Source organism: Primulina tabacum, chromosome 18, assembly GCF_025594145.1.
Source record: "Primulina tabacum isolate GXHZ01 chromosome 18, ASM2559414v2, whole genome shotgun sequence".
NCBI lineage: Eukaryota > Viridiplantae > Streptophyta > Magnoliopsida > Lamiales > Gesneriaceae > Primulina > Primulina tabacum.
Window position 1 is genome coordinate 21186910 of NC_134567.1, and position 23956 is coordinate 21210865.

Consider the following 23956-nt stretch of genomic DNA (forward strand, 5'->3'; position numbering starts at 1 on the left):
TATCAGAGGCCCATACGTCCCCGTACTCCATTCACCCTGGGAGTACGAAGATGTACAAAGATCTGCAGCTATTGTATTGGTGGCCGGATGAAGAAGGACATCAGAGGGTTTGTGTCCGAGTGTCTGACTTGCCAGTTAGTGAAGGCCGAGCATCAGAGACCAGCAGGTTTGCTCAAGCCTCTTCCTATTCCCGAGTGGAAGTGGGAACATTACCATGGATTTGTGACCGGATTGCCGAAGTCAGCCAGGGATCGAATGCTATTTGGGTGATTGTAGATCGTCTTACCAAATCAGCGCACTTCTTGCCTATTAAGACGACTTTCACCATGGTTCAGTATGCAGAGCTGTATATCCGAGAGATAGTCCGACTCCATGGTATTCCAGTTTCATCGTATCCGACAGAGATCCCAGATTCACTTCCTCATTTTGGAAGAGTTTGCATTCGACTTTGGGTACGAAGTTGCTGTTTAGCACAGCTTTCCATCCGCAGACAGATGGACAGTCGGAGCGAGTTATTCAGATTTTGGAGGATCTTCTTCGCGCTTGCGTCATCGATTTCTCAGGGAGTTGGGAGTCGAACTTGCCACTGGTTGAGTTCACCTACAACAACAGCTTCCAGTCTTCTATGGTATGGCTCCGTATGAAGCACTGTATGGCCGCAAGTAGATCTCCTGTTCATTGGGATGAAGTAGGAGAGAGAGCAGAGTTGGGTCCAGAGATTGTTCAGCAGGCAGCAGAGGTAGTAGTCAAGATCCGTGATAGGATGAGGACTGCTCAGAGCCGACAGAAGAGTTATGCCGATCAGCGGAGGAGAGACTTAGAGTTTGCAGTGGGCGATCATGTCTTGTGAAAGTGGCACCTATGAAGGGTGTCATGAGTTTGGCAAGAAAGGGAAGCTCAGTCCGAGATTCATTGGACCGTTTGAGATCCTTGACAGAGTTGGGACGCTAGCTTATCGTGTGGCTCTTCCGCCGAATCTGGCCGGAGTACACAATGTTTCACGTCTCCATGCTGGAAGTATGGCAAATCCTTCGCATGTGCTGAATTTCGAGCCGTTGCAGCTTACTCCGAACTTATCTTATGAGGAGAGACCGTGCAGATCCTAGACGGCAGGAGAAGAAACTTCGGAACAAGCTGGTTAAGCGAGTCAAAGTCAAATGGCTCAACCATTCTGAGGAGGAAGCTACGTGGGAGTCTGAGCCGGAGATGAGAGCGATACCCCGAGTTATTCGGTGAGTTCTAATTTCGAGGACGAAATTTTTTTAAGGGGGGAAGGATTGTAGAACCCGTAAATCAGTACGTATAAGCCATGCATAATTCTAGATTTTTAAATTTAATTGACTTCATTGCATGATTATTTTAAATGCATTTTTGAAGTTAATTATTATTATTTCAGTTCAGTAGTTTGATTTTTAGCATTTCAGTTATTTCAGTGAGGCCGGACTGGAGTTGGAGTTTTGAGATAGAATTTAAGATTCGAAAATATTTCCAGAAGTTAATTTAGCTAGCAAGTAAGTTCATTTAAGTTAGAAAGGGAGGTTTGAGGATTTAATTTAATTATTTGAGGTGATTAAGAAATGAACTCATTTAAGTTATTAATTAAGGGGTTAGCTCACTAAATTATTAAAGGATTAGTAAGGCTTTCAAGGATTATTAGTTGACTAGATAACAATATTTCCCTTCATTTTATTGCAATTTTCGGCCACCCTTGTTGCTAGACAATTCATTGCCAACTCATCAACCTTTGACCCTTTCTTGTATTAATTAGGAAGATAATTCTTTGATCTTTTAGCACCATTTAATGATCTAATTAGCATTATCCTATCCTAGTCTAGCATGTAAAAATCGGCCATCACCATTCTAGAAACACCCAACATAGATTGATATCAAACACCATTCAAAATTCAAAAAAAAGGGAGACTTGGTCATACATTGAACCCTTTATATTGGATCTCCCTCACTCTCCTAACCATCATTCCCCTCCCTCATTCACGAAATTCAGAGAATTTTCAGTAGAAAAACCGTGGGAATTCAGTAGGAAGCAAGGGAGGAAAATCGAGAGTAAAGAAAAAAGAGAAGCGCTCCATCTCCTCCGTGCCGCGTCGTCGTCGTTTCGTTCTTTTCTTTCGAAACGAAACCAGGCATGTCTAGATTTCTTTCAAACCTCAATCAAGTCATATTATCATTATTTTTCAGTATATGATCATGTTTATCAAGCAAAAACCGAGATACATGTCAAAACATTTTGAAACACACATGCAGAATTTTCGATTTCCTTGGCAAGCTTCACGTTTTCTTGGTTTGTGAGTTTCAGGTGATTGGTTCGACTCCAGGCTCCCAAGGCGACTTATATACATGTAATAGGATGCATTAGGACCACATTTGTCCATCGGTTTCACCCATGCTCGCTGGAAAGCAAAAGAAATGACAGCAACACCATTTGTGTCCCTTTTTGAGTTCGAAAATTTCAGTTTTGTCATGAGGGTTAATCTGATCTTGGCTGCCCTAAGGGCTCTTAGCCATGGTTAGATCACCTAGCATGTCTAAGACGTGACTAAGTCGCCCTTTTGGTGGCTTGGTCCATGGTGCATCGGTTTTAATCAAATCAACAAGAACAGCCCCTTTCCCCATTCGGCTTCTTCATTGGTTCAGCATATGGTTTCGGTTTTGGTTGCTTGGTATGGATCTTGGTTGGCCTATGGCCCTTAGCCACGGTTCATACCATGCCCTATATGTCTAGATCGTGCCATGGTCAATCAAATGGCCACTGGAACGACGCAAGACATCGATCTAAGCAAAACACTACACACGCATGCACGTTGGTTCTCGGTTGGAGTTTCGGTTGAGTTATGGTGTGATGCGGATTGTGGCTGGCCTAGGCCCTTAGCCATGGTTCAAATCATTCCTTGGGATGTTGGTAAGAGTCTGGTCGGTGGTTCACGCCCCAATGGCCGTAGTCTCGAAAACAACACAAGTTACACGATTGTACAGTTGCTGGAAATTACAGCAAGTTGCTGTTCGGTTCGGTGGCTCGTTCGAGTTCTTGGTTGGCTTTTAGCCCATGGCCTTGGACTGGACAGTGCCTCATTGAGTTAGGAAGGTCATGTTTTGACCTTTCGTCATTCGGATCATTTTTGAGGTCGTACGAGAATTTACGGTGCGATGTGCCAAATTGACTCTCGAAAGAGCGTTTCGTGTTTTGGCCTCCATTCCACCTAGATTTCGACCCTATCATTTTAGGAGCATTATTTTATGATTTTTCAGCGTATTTTAATCATGACTATACGTCGGTTCGGTGTCGGTTCAGGTTGGCTCGGAGTCATGTAAATGCGAAGTCATTAGGCGTCATAGTCGCATCTTTTGAACGTAAATTGCATAGTTGGTCAAGTTTAAGCTATTGCATATTTTTCATAGCACAGTTAGGTTGCAGCGAGCCTGGGACGATCCAATCCAATCCAGTTGGTAAAATTACGGGACATTTCATTATGCCAGTTAATTATTTTACGTGCATTAAATAGAAAATGATTATTTTTGAGATTTATGCGATATGGCTTGTGGTTCATTCACTATGTGGGAGTTTTTTATACGGTCGCCAGTGACCGATCAGTTCAGTATGGTACCACCCGGTCGCCAGTGACCGGCCAGCTCAGTTCAGTTTCAGCCTCCCCGGTAGCCAGTTACCGATCAGTTCAGCTTAGTGCAGGGCCACAGGCGTAAAACATAATCTCAACAGAAAATTTTATCAGTTATTTCAGTACAGGCTCCAAGGAGCAAACATTTTTTTCTGTGATTATCAGTTCAGTTATGCACGTATTATAATTGCTCAGTACAGATTATTTTCAGCATGCCTCAGGACAGGATATGTTAACTCATGCATATTTTAATTCAGATTTTTACTCGTTACCTGCGATATGCATGCTGAGTCTTTAGGCTCACTAGACTTGATTGTTGTAGGTACTGATGAGGCCAGGGCCGAGGGCGGGGACCAGTGAGCCAGCTTGGGTCGGCAGTAGTGGCACCCGAGGACCTCAGAGCAGTTGTTATTTTATTCCGCAAACATTTATCAGTCGTTGGATATTTTTAAATTGTGATTTTTGGCAAACTTTATTTTCTTCCGCTGCAATATTTTGAAATATTGAACTTGATTCACCAGTGATTTTATGAATGAGGCCACTTAAGTTCTTTTAAAAAGAAAATTTTTAATTTTCCGCAAATTTTCAAGCAAGAAGTTCGAGGGCCTTTTCAGCCAAGTTCGAGCCTGAGCCTATTTGTTGAAAAATAACCACATTACAAGCCATGATAAATCCCTTTTGTTGGTTATTCCTCTATTTGAACCTTGAATTGGATAATCATAAAAACTTTTCGCATTTAGCATCATTTTGAGCCAAGAAAGTGCAAATTGTTGTGATCGAGTGATTAAGGCTCAAAGTCGTTGTCTCAAAAACTTTTTATGCAAAAGAAAAAAGGAAGGAAAAAATGAAAAAAAAAAGAAGAGAAAATGAAAATGTGGAATGAGAAGGAAAATAAGAGCAACGAGAAGAAAAAAAAATGCTCTTGAATGTTACAATGAGATTGAAGATGTTATTGTTAGTTGGATACAATTGTCTTTGTGAAAAGTGTGTATGATTTCTTCAATTCCATAAAACCATTGTGCCTTCTTTCCTACATGACCTTTAGCCACGATACAATGAACAAAAATAATAATGTTACCTCTTAATATTTGTTTGTATGAAATAAATTGTTAATCAACGAACAATATAATAACATGTCATATTAAACATTCTTACAAAAAATACAACATAAACAATATTAATTCAAAAATAATAAATAAAATAATACTTGACAAGTCTCGATAACAAAAAAAAATTATGAGCATAACAAACCGACGAGAATTATTACCAACAAACGGAAATATTGATGTTGCGCAAATAAAAATACCGAAGACGGAAGAATATGTCACCGATGACCAACAAATTGAAATGCCGAGGACAACCAACAAATCGCCGAATGAAAATACCGAATGACATCGGCAAGAATGGGAAGGTTTATAAATCGCCGAATGATACCGAATACCGAAGGGAAAATGGGAGAATGATACCGAATGGAAAATGGGAGGGTGCAAATAAATAAAGGAGAGGGGGGCACGGGTTGGGTGCCACGGATTCAGAATCCGTGGCAGACTATCACGGATTCAATGAATCCGTGACTTTCTTCTTATTTTATTTTTTAAAATTTTTTTTAAATAATTCTGAATTCGGTGCAGTGAATAAGAATATACAGTTTTATAAAAGTTTTCAATTTGCAACATTTTTATAATGATTTTATTAATTTATAATTTTTAAAAAAATGCCTACAAACTACAATGCACAAATAGAAAGTACCTTTGACATTTTACAAAAATTCATATGAGATCGACTTATGGATCAATTTTGTAAGACAGATCTTCTATCTAACTCGATCCATTAAAAAAATATTACTTTTAAATCGAAAAATATTATTTTTATTTTAGATATAGATCTGATCAAATCATCTCACAAATATAAATCCATAATAACATGTCACAATATACTTATGCATGATATTTTGACTTTTTTTAATCATGAATTTCACTTGGATAAGCATTATCTTAAATGTGTCTTGTCCTTGTGTTCCAAGTGCATTTGTCCTAATCCCTGTCACTATTAGTAGACGTCATTTTGAGACAAGCTTATTAAAGATGGGTCTGAACCAAGACAAATTTAACTTTGAGGTAAAGAATTATTTGTAGTTTCATTTTTTTTTTGCACTCACCTGAATCATTTGGGAAATTAAAAGTTGATATACAGTTGCGATTAAATTAGGATCATAATATTCATTTTGTTAATTGTGGAGTCATCAATATCCTATACTAATAATTAAACTCTACAAAACAACCATGTTTCCACCATAAACATCAGCAATGTAATTAACAAATCAACAGAACTTGTAGCATTGCATGTCTTAGGAGAACTTGATGTAGGAGCAGATGGCGGTGGTGCGGCTACCGTCGCGACCGGAAATGGAGGGGCTGAGACCACCGGATGACCCGTGCTATTCGGGCAAGAGAGTACCGGTTGTGTACTCGACTGAGGGGATAGCGAAGTAGGCTGCACCACTCCATCTACACCATGGCATCTTATTGAAGACCCTTTGGTGCATACGTTAGGACTAATGATTCTCACATTGTTGAGATAAAACCGCTCCCTCCCATCATTATTGACCTTGAAAACATAACCGGGCCTCGACGTTGGGATCATGGAGCCAGTTGGGAAATGCTCGAGGTGCTCGAAAAGCAGAGGCGACGGGATGGATTGACGGAGCAATAGATCAACAAGGGAGGTTTCAGGTATATTGGTTCTCGACAAGATCCGATCGTTAGGCATCAAGAAAGTGATGTTGGACTGAAATAGGTCGGGAGGGGCCATGTTAATGAGGGTGACAAAAGTGAAGTAATTGGCTTTCTGCATCTCTTCTATTGCTACAACAATATCTTGGTTTCTTGAAGGAAGATTTGTTGCCGCCGCTGATATAGATGAGATGGATAACAGTATAACTTGAACAAGCAACATCGTAGACGGAGTCTGTCGTTACCACGAAGAAATGGAGCGTCACTTACTTTATTGGGGTTGATAGATTATTGTTAAAGATTGGAGACTTGGTAATATTTGGCTTTGTTATAGATGATGATAATTATATTACGTGACCACTAAAATTAGCTTGAACATGCATTCTTGCTGCTGTAACAACTTGCTTACAATGCTCATCCCTCTTGCATGAATACAATGCAATAGGAGTTTCTGGTGGGTTGAAATTTATCACACTTCCTTTGGGAACCACCAAATCAAAAATCCCTTTGCACACAACCACCAAACCCAAAATCTCTTTGCACCAAAAGCAACACCAACACTAACACCAACACAAATAATTAACCCATGTGGTGACAATGTGAAGTGAAGAGTGCCAAACTGTCTGGACTGCTTTGTTAACTACGTTGATAATGTTAGATTGTTGTCGTTTTCCTAGCATAGAGGGACCATTCCTATCACCGTTTGAACCTAAAACTGTCGAAATAAACTATATTTCTATATATTGCATTGTTTAGTCACAAAAATAAAAGGCATACACCAAGGTCCAAGGCTCAAGATTGTCGCTCTGACACAAGGTATGGCAGTCCGTTAATGATGCTCGAGCATTGACCATAAAGTCTAGGTCTTGGTGTGCTTTACAGTTCAAGGCCACTTTTAAACGTCTTCAATGTGAAAATAGTAAATCAGCAATGAAATGCAAGATAATGAACATCTATTTTCATCTATATACTAATGAATTTATTTTATTGTTCTTTAATAATTCGTAAACTAGATATAACATTATATGTGATACCATTATTTACGGCACTTCAATAGAGTGTGCACATACCATTATTTACGGCACTTCGATACAGTTTGCGCCCCACCTTGCATCTTGTGCTTGAATGTTACACTACTTATAAGCCTTAGAGCGCCTCGAACTTTCTAAAAAGTGAAAGAATTCATTCATGACAAATCTATCCAAAAAGAATGAGGTATAATATTCTAGTTCAGAAGTAACAAGTGAAATGGCACAGGGGCAACAAACAATAACATAAAACAGGAAGCTAGTATCAGGGATAAGCAAAAAGCAAAACAAAAGCAAAAAGCAAAAATAAAAATGAAAATTAGAAATTTCAGGAAGTATCTGTAATGACTAGGAGAAAGGGATCGTGCTACTAGTAATATTAGGATGCCTGCAGTCACAAGTACATAGGCTTCTAGATCCTTTCACTACACGTTGGGATCTTCGCACATGAAGCTTTATGTTTAGCAACTTTCCTGCAATCTGTGCAAAAGGATAATATCTTAGATGAACGATACACTTCAAGTGAGTGAATTCAAAAAAGTGCTACAAGTTCACTCGATGTGGACAAATTTTCAGAAAAGAAGATAAAACATTTGGAGTCACTGTTCTATATTGTTCAACATTTGTACAGCTTCAGCAGCAAGACAGTGTTTTCTATTTCATTATCCTAATTTTTTCACCAGGGCAATTAAGAACTGAAGTACAGATCGAAAACAACATTATATGCAAACTGGAGCTATATTTATGGAAATCAATGATAGAGGAACAAACCATTCTCCAAACCAAGTCTTCCGGACCCATTGGCAACGCAGGATGGGAATATAAAAAATGCTTCGAGTGCTGAAATAAATAAAAAATAATATAAAAGGGTACATAATAATTCTAATGAATTAGGTTAAGATTACACGAAGTTAAGACAAGATTCACAGACAGTGTGTGATTCATGAAATGCACAGGCACATACCTTAGCTAGATTCATTTGCATCTCTCTAATTTGTGTGGGAGGAATGCTTCTTAAAATGGATAAGAGCCATCCAGGCTGCATCACATCGCTAGAATCAACAAATACAGCTATCTGTCACAGAAACATCAGCTTCACTATCAAACAAAAAGCTAATAACTGTATTTTATCACTGATCAGAATCACATGTTATACACTGTTTATCCCCACGGAATTAACTTTATATCTTACAAAATACCCTGTAAACAACTTTCTCAAATTACCTAGTGAATGCATAAAATGTGTTGAAAACAAATGCCAACTCAATTCTAAACTTTGACAGCAAAACGCACAGGTGAGAGAGTTAATAACTTGTACAGTCAGACCTCCATAAAAAAGGTATATACCTTGCGATAGTCAAGAATTCCTTCAAAGGGAAGCTCCAGTTCATCGCTAACAATAACAGGGATGCACCCACTGACAATTGCATCAAACAACCTAGCAGATGAAGGAGTGTCACCTGCTGGATTAAGGCAAAGGTAGACCTGGTCAATAGGAAGAAAAAGCATAGATCAGATAATTCAGTTTTGCAGGCATAATGACAAAGCAATTGTATCATGAACTAAATTATACTTCTGCATGCCAATCTGAGCTGCAGCTTTCCCCACCTCTCCTGCAGTGCCCTCCTCTATGATCACATCATTAGCGCCAGTGAGTTCTGTTACAAGTTTAGCACGAATTTTCCCACCCTGGAATCAAAATAAGAAACAACACTTAGTTCAACAAAATATTCCTTGCTAAACCCCTCATGTATGTCTCCCCATCAACAAGCCTTTATATTTCGTCGACAGGCTCCCAATACGAAGACCCAGACAACTCGAAAAAGTCACTAGTGAGGATGGTAAAACAGCGCTCACAGCATTTCTTTTCAGCCTCCCACGAAAAAACAGAAGTATTGTTCTCTTTGCATCTGACAAACATTTTGAATCACACACATCAACATTGGGAACATATGGAAGTATCACGTCTTTCTCAAGGTAAACTTGTCCTGGTTTATACCTGCAATGCCAGAAACAGTCACATAAATACACCCGCAAATCGACATAACATATTTGGGACAATGAAGAGCTTCAGGCATATTATCACCAATTTCCTGTTGAATCCATATCAGGAAGGAGCCAGATTGCATTCTTCATAAACTTTCGAACAGATTTAAATGACCAGGGATGATGAACTGGAAGGATGTGATCTCTACCCTCAGATCTCTTCCAAGCTGGTTGTTCTGTTACCCACTTCAGAGCTTCCTACACAGACAAATTGATTAATTAAATTTTCTAGATGATAACACAACTGCTATACGTTAATCACTTATTCTGATAACAGTCTTGATCTGTACCTGAGATGCTAATACAGAAAGTCACATGGAAAAGGCAAAAATCTTTCTCAGACCCCTTAACTCAACCCATTTCACATCCACATTGTACAAAGGCATTTATAATTGTTAGATTCATGATACATATAATTAAGAAAAAATTTCGACACCTGGTGGACTAACTTTTGTTATTATCACATGCAATAACAACTGAAAATTTTGATAATCCAGAATCTTATAACTTCTTCCACAGAGCTAAAGTCATACGGTGGCTTCAATGTGGCCTCAATTAAGAAGCCAGAGCAAGCAGCCATTATTGACTCTACCCATCACAGGGGAGTTGACAAAAAACAAATGTATCACAACATGGTAATGAAAATGAGTTCACTAAATTTCATCCCAGAAATGAATCTCATTATAGAAAGCTTTTTTTGGTAGTTCATGATCAATGACAGGTACAAACCAATGAAAACGCCTAAAATAACAAACCATCCAAAGAGCTCCAGCATGCTTCATGACCATGTAAATCTAACAAAAATCTAAAGAACGAGACATTAGGAAACACACTCACACCCTGTAAAGTGCCTTGCACTCTTGCTTCTCAAGCAAGAAAAAGCTAATCGTCGTGAAGAACGGAATGTAGAACAAATCAGCCTCCTCATGTTTATGAACTCTCACGACATTCTTCAATAATCTTTCCGACTCCGGCGCTATCAAATCGGCCCACAACCAGTAATCAACAGAATGCTACGGCAACAAACAAATCATCAAAAAAGACACTAACACAGCATACAGCAAACAAGAGAGAACAAAAATACTTGTTCACATTCGGAGCAACAGAGAGGAAATTAAACTAATAAAGATATATTTTTTTTCGAATGTTAGTATTTCTTACACACATCCCCAGCTTTTTGCAGCTATATAAAATGAAGTGTACTCACTTGCTCGATCAATCGATGGACGGGACTGCCATTAGAAGTGACAGTAGTAGTCTCTTTGTAAGTACTTTGAAACAACCGGAGTAAATCGTAGGTGAATTTGGAGGGCATATCGTAGACGTAACCTTGAGAGGCGGAGACAACGGATAGAACCAATTTTCACCTCCACAGAGCCTTTTTTCCTCGTTAAGCGCAATCAAATCATCAAAAATCTTGACTTGCTGCTCTGTGACATTGCCACTAACAGTGTCATCGGGAGCCGTAGAGGATTTCACGTTAGCTAGGAACTTTTGAAGTGAGGAAACAAATGAATAGTCGGCGTTAGGGTTTGGAGCGACGTAGACCGTGTCGTGTGAGAGCGTGGAGGATGGGGATGACGAGGAGGTGAAGATGTAGAGGAGGAGGGAGAGAAAAAGCAGAGAGATCAAGAAGTAGAGAAATGGAGATCGACGGGATTTGATTCCGCCGGATGCAGAGGCGGGGGTGGAGGCGGAGTGGTGTCTACCGGCCATTTCCCGGGGGTTGAATCAATGGGACACCGCCGTCATCGTCATTCTCATATGTTCACCTGAATTCTAAAGAAACTTGGGAATTTTAGTGGAGAGGGAGTGAATTGGGGAAAATGAGGAAAACCGGACGGATGGAAAGGTTTATTAAATAAAAATGAGTGAAAATAATTTATTTTTTTATCTTTTTTTTAAAAAATATTTAAAAACTAATTTTTTTCATTAGTGTATTTAATTATTTATTTTAATTTTATATATAATAAAAATTATAATTTAATTAAAAATAAAACTCACGCGACCCAACTCAACCCAATCCACATTTCAGTCCATTCATTCTCAATCTTTACACAAAACATCTTCTTCTCAAACCTCCATTATATTGATTTTTGGCTAACAATGAGTCTACAAGATATTCCTATGCGACAAATACGACAAATCGTACAAGAGAATCATGTATTGGTAAGTAACCAATTTTTTATTTTGAATTTTATTGGGTCGATTCTCGACCCAAGAGATTGGATCTAGATGTGACCCAGGCCCTGGGTCGAGCTAGCTCGGATCAAGCTCCTGGGTCGAGCTCTTAGAGCTTGTGTGAAGCAATGGATTCTACATCAACAACATCCCAAGCCAAAGGATATTGATGAAAATCTTCATCTTGTGCTGAGGCCACAAGTAAAGTACCGTCGTACTTTCCTTTCAACCATGTACCATCAATAGATAAGACTTTTCTCATCCATTTATATCCTCTTACACATGCGCCATATAATAAAAACAAATACTTGAATCTATTATGCTCATCTACTACTAAATCTATTATATTATCAGAGTTCCTTCTCTCGACCATTTTCAAATATGAAGGTAGAAGACCAAAACTTCTTTCAGGATCATCTCTGAAGATATCATGAGCAAGTTGTTTGTCTTTCAAGGCTTTGTAATAGGTAATGACAACCCTCTTATTCCGCATCATTGTCATAATAGATTTTGGTTGAGGTGTTTTCTGTTATCCTTGAAAGTTCTCTACCAACATATCACAAATGACAAATGAGCTGGTTTGTCGATGCTTTTTACGCATTCCAGTCAAGTCACAATTGTGTGTGTTGCAGTATGTACGAATCACAAAATCGTTGAGTTCTCCTGCTTTGAAGTCCAAATTCCTAGTTGCAACGTTTATTCACAACAAACCGAATAGATATTTCGAGAAGATTTGACACTTTCAAACTCAAAAGACGAGTTCAAAGCAATTTTTTGGATAGAACTTTATTCACTTCGGTCTTGCTTGAAAATATTTGACCGATAAATAAGCTTGAACCATCGGTAAATGAATATGCATCAGCTTGAACATAAGTCTCAGTATCATGAGCTACACTGATGTGGTGGATGTTGACATCATTATCATCCACATGTACTGCATCTATATCCTCCACATTTTATGTGCTTCTTATATCATTCTCTTCCATATTTTCAGTTGAAGTATTTACATCTTCTAATACATCATTATTGGTACAGTGGTCATTTGAGACAAAAGTTCTATCAAAATAATGATCATACTTTTTGTTTCATCATCGACATAATCATCATTGAAATGAGTCACATTTAAATCTGGTGACATGATATTTTCACTTTCAACAATATCAAGAGAAACAACACTGAGTTCAAATTCGACATGAAGTACATGTCTTTCTTTCGCGCATCCAAAATATAAGTATGCTTTCAAATCATTATCATCCTCGATATAAATTGGACGAATATTGCAATGCTTCACATCATGAAGATAACTTAATTTCAATTTTTCTGTGCCACTTAGATTCATAATTCTGTATATCTCACTTTCTATATATTTCAAAGAACAAATATAAGAATCCAAAGGAATAGCTGCCCACTTACCACTCGACCATGAACGACATTTAAATATATTATCTTCTTTAATTTTCCATTCATCATTGTACTCAAAGAGAATAACGATTGGCATAACCTACAAAACATATATATAAATATTATATTATAGACAATATTATTTATTTTAAAAAATATGCTCGACCCACACATCACTCGACCCACACACACGAGGTGTGAAGAGCTGGACCCACTCTTCACACCTGGAGCGAGTCGAGTGTGACGTGCACCTCAACCCACACACGAGGTGTGAAGAGCTCGGCCCACTATTCACAACTGTGGGTCGAGGTGTGTGTGAGTTGAGACATCTCGACCCACAGGTGCACCTTGACCCACCTATGGGCCGAGAGACACCCACACGTATTCACCAACACACTACCTAGAAAATACGATCATGCTCGACTCACACCAGCACACTCCATTTATCTGCTCGACCTACACAATCAATTCATACTACGTTGCACTGTAAATACTCACACAAACTCCACTCAAAAATTTTAACAAAAAAAAAAACCAGAATTAAACTGAAACAAATCTAGCAATACAGCATTCAAGTACTTACTTCTCTGCAAATCTTCAAATTTTCAAATGATTTTTGATTATTTGTCGTGAAGAACACAAAAATAACGGGACTAAATGAAACCTGGGAGGGAACAATATCAATTAAAATATATTTTTTGAAAAAGTAAAATCTAACTAACTAATTAATGACCTAATAAATGAACTCACCTAACTAACAACAGTCAACTCCCTTTTTTCGATTTAAAAAAGTCAAAATCTCTTTTATTTAATTAAATTTAAAATGGATCATATATTTTTTATTGTCATGAGTAAATTGTGACTATTTAAAAAAAACAATTCATAAGTCAATTTATATAAATGTCCTTATGTTTTAAGTGTAAATACACGGTTAAATTTGATTAAAACCCTAACATGCATTCTCATTATTCAGTCGACCTAAATCTCTCTTTCGCTTGTCTACGTAAATCTTCCCTTCCGTCGACGCAGTTCGAATTTTATTCCCAGAAATTTCCTTCCCTCGACGTGATGCAAACTCAATTGAAGAAATAGCTAACCAAAATCTGGTAATTTTCATGTTTATTTCGATTTATTGCCTCATTGTGCGTGTTTAAGAAGATTTCGATTTTTTGCTTATGCGTGCGTGTTGAAGAAGAAAGGGTCGACCTAGTCGACACAAGCTTGGACCCAAACCAAAAAACATTGTTTGGGTCGACCGGATCTTTGGGTCGACCCACGGTTGGGTCGACTCGACTCAAGCTTCAGTCGACCCACCCAAATTCTCCATTTATTTTTCTAACATATTTATGTGTACCTGTAACAGGTCTATTTGCCAAGAAAACTAGGAATGAATGCAATTTTTTGATGTAAATTGACACTTGAATCCAGATATAAAGATATTGCAGAGAAGATTAATCATGATTTGAACAACGACGAGAGAGCCCTTTTTCTCGAGCAGTCTCCTTTTGGTAATTTGGTTAGGTATCACATAGATTTTAACCTTTCTAGTCCAATTATCTGGTATTTAATGAGTAATCATGTGGGGCCCTTAGCTCCTAATCGTTATTACAATGCACTTTGATTAGGGTAAATAATTACAGTGGAAAACGAGCTTAAAATTTCTTTACAATGAGCCCAAAATATTTCTCCTATAATTTAAATATTGAAAATAGTATTTAATCTCACATCATAAACATGCCCACACGTAATCAAAACCAATCATATACAAACAACTCATATCCTCGGGACATGCCCCGGTTATAAATACATATATACAGGGAACAAAATATAAATCTCAACTCAAACTATGACTCCCTCCAGAAGTACCCTCTCCGGTCTCCTGATATCCTGGAGTACCTACCATTGTCTACACACAAAGACAACAACAGCCCCCCTTGGGGGTGAGCAAAGTTCCGTATGGAACAACCATCATATATACCACAAGTATCTAAACAATGATATATGGTATGCAATGCATGTATGTCGTGGAGGTATCAGGTCAAATTCCCATCCACTGAGCACATGTCAGAATCAAATGGATCGCTATCAAATCAATGCTCGAGCTGGCACACGGCCTCAATTAGGATACTTGTATGATAGCGTCGACGAAGTGCCATCAAATCTCAAATCTCATATCAATCGTCGGGGCCACAAATGTCTATGCTTTAAGGGTCATATAATACCAAACATAGCATTATGTTCACAAACCCCAGAATCCAATCAAATCATATCAGGGTATCCAAGGATCATAGCTCAACGTGCATGTCATGTATCGATGTATGCATCAAACAATGTGTTAACAAAACATTTATTTTATACATCGATATTCCAATCACAATGTCATGTATGCCACATAAACTCAACAAATAAGGCATATAGACATATATTCTCATTCCAATCAATCAAACCAATCTAACATATAATATAATACAGATATCTGTCGTATGTTATCCGGTCGCTACATACCTCAATTCTTCGTTTCCAGTTGATGTAGCCTGAAGATATCGATATAATACTTTATCTACATCAATAACATACTCATTCCAATCAATAACATAATCCAAAGTCATTAATATGAGTTTCAAATATCTTTTGAAACTTCAAAAATTCATATCAAATCATAATCATATCATAATTCAATTCCGACTTCGAATATGAGTTTATTGTCGGTTATTCTACTACATATAGGAATTTCAACTTCAAATACATGCTATTCCAGCACTTTGATATTTAGAGCTGCTGGAACCAGAAGAAATTTACCTCAATCAGAAGCCCTCGACACGATGATTCCGAATATATAATTGGTTTCGCGTTTAGACAGCGTTTCGAAGTCGATTCAGACAAAAGAAATCAAGTTTCCCTTCTTTTCTCTCGAAGCCCCGGTAAGAAATGAAGAAAGAGTAAAGCAGAAGTCTCGTTCTTATCACCACCGTTCTCGCGCTCGGGCGTAAAATTCTCGCGCCCGACGCGAGACATTCTGCCCCCGACTATCACTTGTACCGCGCTCGGGCGGTCAAAAGTTATCGCTCGGGCGCGGAACATTCTGCCCGAACACAAATTTCATATATCCTGGCGCTCGGGCGATCATTTTCTACCGCCCGGGCGCCACACGTTCTGTACAAATATTGATTTTTGTACTATATTGGCGTCCGGCTTCTCCACTCGAGCTCTTACAACATCAATTCATATTCGATACTTATTTTCTCATTTTCATTGTCACGATATACATCAAATACATAATCACATGACAATTTCATAAATTATCGATAATCATACAGGATTTACGATAATACGATACACGGTCCTTACAAATCAGATAGTTGATACTGGTAGTGATGGGTTGTGTATGGTCGTATGCAAGATGCCAGTTAGATTTTTTTTGTTAGAGTATTGTTTAATAACGGTCTCGATTGCGCTATAGAGCCCGAAAATCTACCAATAGAGGTGTCTTTGGAACCACACACTTTGCCGGTAAGTTTGAGATATTTTTGAGTGATTTGGAGGCAAAGATCAGTGTCCAAGTGCAGAATGAGACTGATATAGATGTGGAGAAGTTAAACATGGCTAGTCTTTACTTCTGTTGTACCGTCTTGGTGAGGGGACTAGGAAAAGACGATGAAGATCGACCCTAAATACTTGAGGCTTGTAGATGATTTGGATATGTTTAACACTTATGGGGTAGAGTAGCGTATCGTGACGCGGTCTGATGTTTGAAGAAGGACCTTTTAGGGCGATATACTTGCCTCACTAAGGCACAGGGTCGGAAAGAAGTTGATGGCAGCTTTCTTTTCGGTGGTTTTGTTCTGCCTCTGCAGGTATATTACTTTTTGAATGTTAAAGTGGATTTGTTATCTTTATTTATACTACTTACATTGTTTGAAATTTATGTTACAGATCCTCGCTTATGAATATTATCCGAGCGTAGCACAAAGGTTTGCAAAGAGAAGAGATGTGGACGGTTTGATGTTGCCCATGATGTTTCAGTGGGTGACTAACACGTGGCCCTCAAACTGTGCCCCATCTGATGTTGATGTCAGTGCAGCCTTTGGTGACTGTGCTATAGATGTAAGTAATATGAATTGATTTGATATAATAATTGTAGACATAATTTTTAATTAATCTTATACGTTATTAATTAAATGTAGGATTGTCTTGGATGTTTGACTCCTACTCCTGAGGAGCTCGTTTCACCGTATTATACGACCGGGGTTTTTGTTGATTCTGCGCCCGATGCGGTCATCACTCGGGTAGTCGAGCTGTGGAGGTAGGGTCAAACAGTCATATGTAGCGAATACCTTCTGGAGTCTCCCTCAGTCCAGCACACGCCTTTATCTCCGGATGGTTCCAGCACCCCTTACGCACATTCTTCTCCGGATGTTCCAGCACCCGTTCTGGTGATGCCACTAGATTCAGTTCCAGCACCAGTTCTCCCATACGTACGGGTCCTAAAGTCCACTTTGGACTCAATCCTTCCCGCCGCCCATTACCACTGGAGCATCGTTTCGAGAGGCTGTTGATTGCATTGGAGGATTCCGTTACGTCTATGCGTATTTAGATGATAGCATGATTATTGAGACCAGGGCGTGTATCAGGAATATAAATCTGGCTTTCGATGAGTTGAGATCGAGTTTGACCGAACAAATTAGAGTCGGTTTTGCTGAGATCAGGTCTCACACGCCAGGTGTTGTTGAGATCAGGTCTCCGACGCCATTGCATCAGGAGAGAGATTATAGCATAGCCTATAACAGAGGGTGGAAGAGGAAATCATCCGAGACAGATTTTGGTGAGTTAATTTTATTAATTATATTTATGTTTACGTAAGAGATTGATTTATTATAATTGTCATTCTAATTTTAATTTGTTTGATGTATACTGTTAGGTGTGGATGATAATAAGGCTAGGGAAATTGGCAGTAGTAGCCAAGCACACCCACAACGGATATTTGAGTCTAGCCTTCCAATAATAACAGAAGAATACTCCGAAGGTGAGGTAATGCATTTTTTGATTTTATATTATGTATAGTATATTAAACAATAAACTTTTTATTTTATATATTCAAGTGACTCCTGATGCGGTTATGTCAGGTGGCGAGGCGACCACGTCGAGATGTTAGTACACCACACCTTATCTATTCATATTTGCATTAAAGTTGTTATAATTTATCAATTTACGCAAAGAACCGTCAGTTTGGGGAAATTATAGATGACGGTGTGAGGCCATTTGCGGTGAGCGTGACTTTGTAGGTAAACAACTCGCTGGCGCGAGTTAGGGCATCGATGTTCGTCCGTTCGTCTAATAGGATTCCAGGTTTTTACTTCGAATATGAAAAGTCATTCTAAGGGCTCATGGCGATCGCGAAATCGCATGTCACTGTCTCTGTAAGCATTTACAACTCATATTTTGTAGAACACTTACTTTTTTAAACTTTGAAAACCTATTCTTCTGTCGAATTCAGCACATCGGAGAAGCTCTATGTGGATTGCTTGAGATGCTGATCCGACATCCTGAAGTGATGTCACCAGATGTGTCGTTGATGGATATGAATTTCTACACTTCGATGTCAGTATTGGCCGAAGATAAAGATAACGTTGTCAACACAAATCTGGTGGGTATAGTGAAAGGTATTGATCCAGAATGACCGTGCCTCTCGTGGGAAAATGCATGAAGAATTATCATCCATGTCCACACAGATGGGCGCTGGTTTTTGCTAAAACTCGTGGCAAGGGTCAATAAGTGCATTATATTTGACTTGCAGTGAAGGCACGACCCCAACTTCAAAGCTCTGAATGAGGACATAGAGCCTATGCTTATAAACTCTGCTCGTCTGCTATCCATTGTTGTGAACAACCCACATCCCGAGAGACCATGGTATATAAAACTACATGATGAATTCAGATCCAATATTAAACAATACATTGTCCTATCTCTAATGTGTAGTATGTTTAGCATTGATATATAGACTAATAATTTTATTCATAATTCTATTATAAAAAAACTTCAGTATTCTTTTTACTTTTACAGCAAAGATTCAGGAGCATTTGTATTAGCTGTTGCTGGATATGCTTTGTTGAGGAAGAGTGAGCAAATAGTACTATATTTAGATGATAGAGTGGTATCTGAGTTCAGATATTTTTTAGCATGTAATATGTTTGATAATCATTGGACATTGTTTATAGTCGAATTTTGTTTGTTTAAAATTTGTGATTCATTTAGTCCAATTTTGTTTGTTTAAAGTTGAATTTTGTTAAAAAAATTTGTTGTTTCTTGGGTCGAACATGTTGATTGTGGGTTGATATGCTTGCTTTTGGGTCGACTCTGGTATTTTTGGGTCGACCATGTTGATCTGGGTCGACACTGGTCGAGCAACCATGTTGATCTGGGTCGACCATGTTCATTTGTGGGTCGATCATGTTGTTCTGGGTCGACACTGGTCGACCAACAATGTTGATCTGGGTCGACTATGTTCATTTGTGGTCGACCAACCATGTTGATCTGGGTCGATCATAATGATTTGTGAATCGACCATGTTGATCTGGGTCGACACCGGTCGATCATGGTGATTTAGGGTCGACCCTGTTGATTTAGGGTTTAGGATTTAAGGTTTTTTACATATGAATCAAATAATTTCACAACTATGTTATATGTTTTAAGAATTTCACAATTATGTTACATGTTTTAACATATGAATCACAATTTCACAACTATATTACATTTTTTAAGAATTTCACAATTATGTTACATGTTTTAACATATGAATCACAATTTCACAACTATTTTACATTTTTTAAGAATTTCACAATTATGTTACATGTTTTTATATGAATCACAATTTCACAACTATGTTACATTTTTTTAAGAATTTCACAAGTATGTTACATTTTTTAACATATGAATCTCAATTTCATAATTATGTTACATGTTTTAACATATAAATCAAAATTTCACAACTATGTTACGTTTTTTAAGAATTTCACAATTATGTTACATTTTTTAACATATTAATCTCAATTTCACAATTACGTTACATTTTTTAACATATGAATCTCAATTTCACAATTATGTTACATTTTAACATATGAATCAAATTCCACAACTATGTTAAGTTTTGTAAGATTTTTACAATTATGTTACATTTTTTAACATATGAATCTCAATTTCACAATTATGTTACATGTTTTAACATATGAATCATAATTTCAAACTATGTTACGTTTTTTTAAGAATTTCACATTTATGTTTCATTTTTTAACATATGAATCATAATTTCACAATTATGTTATATTTTTAACATGTGAATCAAAATTTCACAACTGTTGGGCCGACAAAGCAGCAATTATCTAGCAATTTGGGCCGACCCAAAGTTTCAGCCTTTTGGATCGACCCAAAACCAAAATTGATGTAGCCAACAAAGCTCGACCAAGTTGATCCCGTCTTTGGATCGACCTTGTAACTTTTGGGTCGACCCAAAGACTGTAACTTTTGGGTCGACCCGAAGACTGGCACTTTTGGGTCGACCCTTGTTGTTGCTTTTTGGTCGTCGCATTTAACTTTGGGTCGACCCATGTTGCTCCAGGTCGACCCAAATGATGAATCTGCTTTTATCTTTTGTTGAATTCACCAATCAAAGGAAATCTCTTCTGTTTTCTTCTGCCTAGTCTCTCTCTAACAAATGAGGCAATACCACTGGAAAATTATGTTGCGTGGCCATTCACTTTCATCAGGAACTGGATACACAGTCTCTGAATAAGTCATGCACAATGTCATCGTAGAATAGTACTCTGAACACAAACCATATAAATCAATCTTGGCTAACCAACTGGCTGCAATGACATGAGCACATGAGATTCTATCAATATCAAATACTCAGCATGTGCATCTTTTTTATTCCAGGTCCACTATGGCCGAATATATGTGGCTCCTAACATCAAACTCAAGATGTCCTAATTCAAAAACTCACATTCTTTGGGCATCAATGAACCTGCTACGATGAATCCCCTCGATGGTAGGTGTCAGAATAGTGTTAGCTTCAATTGATGCGTGGCGATATCGGCAAACCAAGACGAGGCTAGTTTCTGCAAAGAATCTAAAAGTACAATGATTGGAATCTTCCTCTCTTCAAGTAGTCTAGCATTGATCGACTCAACCTCGTTTGTCTTCATAATGTTGTAACGTGTTTTTGGACAATATGCTCAAGTCCATCGATCAACTGAATATCTCTTGTCCAAAAAATGTGCGGCCTTAGGATATCTATTTCTAAAATCATTGTATGCAATATCAAACTCGACATGCTTATAAATTTTTGCAATGTGTAGAGACATTTCGGTTGCACCCTTTTTTTGCATCTAGTTTTCAAGTTTTTGGATAAATGCCACGTACAATGCCATGATGCGCATTTCTATAGACACTAGAAACCGCATTAATGATTTCATGATTTATGTCTGAAATTATCACCAGTTCATCCTCGTCTGGTACTACTTCTAACAACTTCGTTAATAACCAACCTCCACGAAGAAGTACACTCAACATCTACTATTCCTCACGCCAAAGGATATTGATGATAATTTCCATCTTGTGCCTATGCCACGAGCAAAACACCATTATACTTGCCGTTCAACCACGTACCATCAATTGATACAACTTTCCGCATACTCGATATCCCCTGACGCATGCACCAAAGGCAAGAAATATATACTTGAATCGATTTTCCTCGTCGACACATATGTATGTTATGCTTCCTCGATTCATCTTCTCAACCATGTGCAAATAACAAGGCAATACAGTAAAACTCTTCGAAGGATCACCTTTCAAAACATTTTCTGCTAGTTCTTTTTCTCTCCAAGCCTTATAATATGATATATCAGCATTCATATTATTGTGCATCATCGCCATCACCGCTTTTGGTACAATTGACAATGGATGACCTTGGAAATTATCCACCAACATATAACGAACAACAACCGAACTTGGTCCGCTGATTCTCTTGCATCTCCTTGTCAAAACCACATGTGTGTGTATTGCAATATGTCCGAACGGAGAATGCATGTGAATCATTCTTAATCTTTGAGGTCCAGATTCTCCACTTACAATTAGACACTATACATTTTACGGAGTACACTTTTTGGCTACTTTTTACAGTCTCAAATTCAAAGCAAGCTTCCAAACTGATTCTACTTAACTCTTTTTTCATCGCTTCTATGTTTGAAAATTCTTGACCAACAAACAAGTTCGAACCATCTGCGAATGAAAATGTGTCATTACCAATATACACATCTGCAACCACATTTGCGTCATTAGTTGCAAACCATATTTGCCTCGACCCTCAACGTCATGGATGACATTCACATCACGTGCATCATCGTATATCTCAGCCATGTTACTACGATCCACATGGATACATCCACATTATGTGCTTCGTCGAAAAATTCGCTGCTATTATTACGATCCAAAGAAACAATATTCAAGTGAAAATAATCATCAAAATGTCTCTGTTCGTTAAAAATACTATTGTATTCATCAATACCAACTCCGTGCACATTATCAGAAACATAAAAAAAAGCAACATGTTCAATTTCAATTTGAAGCACTGGCCTAGTTTTCGGACAACCAAAATACAAATATGCTTTCAAATCATGGTCATTCTCTATATAAATTGGTTGATTGTTGCACGAAAACTCTAGGAGATACTCAACCTCAAGTTAGAAGTACCGTCTACTTTCCCAGCTCTATATAGTTCACTTTTAAAATTTTCAAAATAACAAATATCATCATCTGCTGGAATAGCAACAAACTTTGCATTGGACCCTGATTCCATTTATATATCAGCTCTTCACTCACTTCCCATTTACTATCGATATGAATAACAATAACTGTAGGCATATCCTACAAATTTCACCAAGGATAATTAGAATAGACAAATATTTATATATATAAAAAAATTAAGCGTGGCCACACCACGCCGACCACAAATTTTGTTGGTCGACCAAGAAAATTCTTCTTGCTCGACCCAAAATTTGTTGGTCGACCAATTCTTTTGGGTGGACTCTTGTTTCTATTTCTAGGTATCATCAGCAACCAGGTCAATTAAAAATTTGAATTGGCTAAACGATGGGGTCCAAGGAAAATGGAGAAACTTACTTGTACTGACGGACTTTTTTCTTCAAATACAGAGGCGGTTTCAAATACAGAGAAATCGAGTAAGAGTTGGAGTAGATTTAGATCTAAATCTAAGGAATGAGCAAGAAGAATACACGAAACGGAGGTGGTGAAGTTGGATTTAATGTAATGCGGAACCAGTTGAGGGTAGATGGTTGGTTTAATGGTTTTTTTTATTTCGGAGCTGGTAACCTAATTTTAAACAGAAGATGTGCGTCGACGGAGAAGAAAAGAGAAGATGGGAGAAGAAAGCGAAGATGACAATTAATTAATTAAGTTAAAAATTTAATTAGAGTTAATATAATAATCAAAAGTTAACTCTTTGTTTCTTAAAAAAAAATCATTATGAATTTAATTTATTATTTTTTTTAACAAGAAACATAATCATTATTACGTAAACATCAATTCAAACAAAATAAATTATTATTCAAATATTAAATATATTTTTTAACATTATTCAAAATAAAGTTTTAGGGGTAAAAATATATATATGTTATATTCATTTTATTTTTTGGCACTGATTAATAATTATTATCACATTAAAAATTCTAATTAATAATCATCATGCATGTAAAATAAATAATGTCATTTATAGAAGTGTATTTTTGAACCAACCATCCTACATTTATAACACAGACAGTAATTCGATGATTTCCGTCATACTTGATATGATGGAATGGAATGATAATGTAATGAAAACATTGATTTTACGTGGTATTCGTGTACTTAACTTTCACATGGATAA

At 37.6% G+C, this 23956-nt stretch overlaps 2 protein-coding genes and 1 pseudogene across 2 annotated transcripts; 1 reads left to right on the forward strand and 2 right to left on the reverse strand.

Moving 5' to 3' along the window:
* Positions 1 to 5817: 5817 nt before the first annotated feature.
* On the reverse strand, positions 5818 to 6995 carry LOC142533724 (uncharacterized). The gene has a single exon (XM_075640589.1). It carries the CDS (start codon positions 6585 to 6587, stop codon positions 5895 to 5897), a length of 693 nt encoding a protein of 230 aa, XP_075496704.1. The 5' UTR covers positions 6588 to 6995; the 3' UTR covers positions 5818 to 5894.
* A 127-nt stretch (positions 6996 to 7122) lies between these two features.
* LOC142533725 (putative arabinosyltransferase ARAD1) lies at positions 7123 to 11244 on the reverse strand (annotated as a pseudogene).
* Positions 11245 to 16674: 5430 nt separating this feature from the next.
* Positions 16675 to 17432, forward strand: LOC142532355 (uncharacterized). The gene is made up of 4 exons (XM_075638669.1): positions 16675 to 16737; positions 16818 to 16874; positions 16954 to 17124; positions 17205 to 17432. The coding sequence occupies exons 1-4, from the start codon at positions 16675 to 16677 to the stop codon at positions 17325 to 17327; spliced, it is 414 nt and encodes a 137-aa protein (XP_075494784.1). The 3' UTR covers positions 17328 to 17432.
* Positions 17433 to 23956: the final 6524 nt, after the last annotated feature.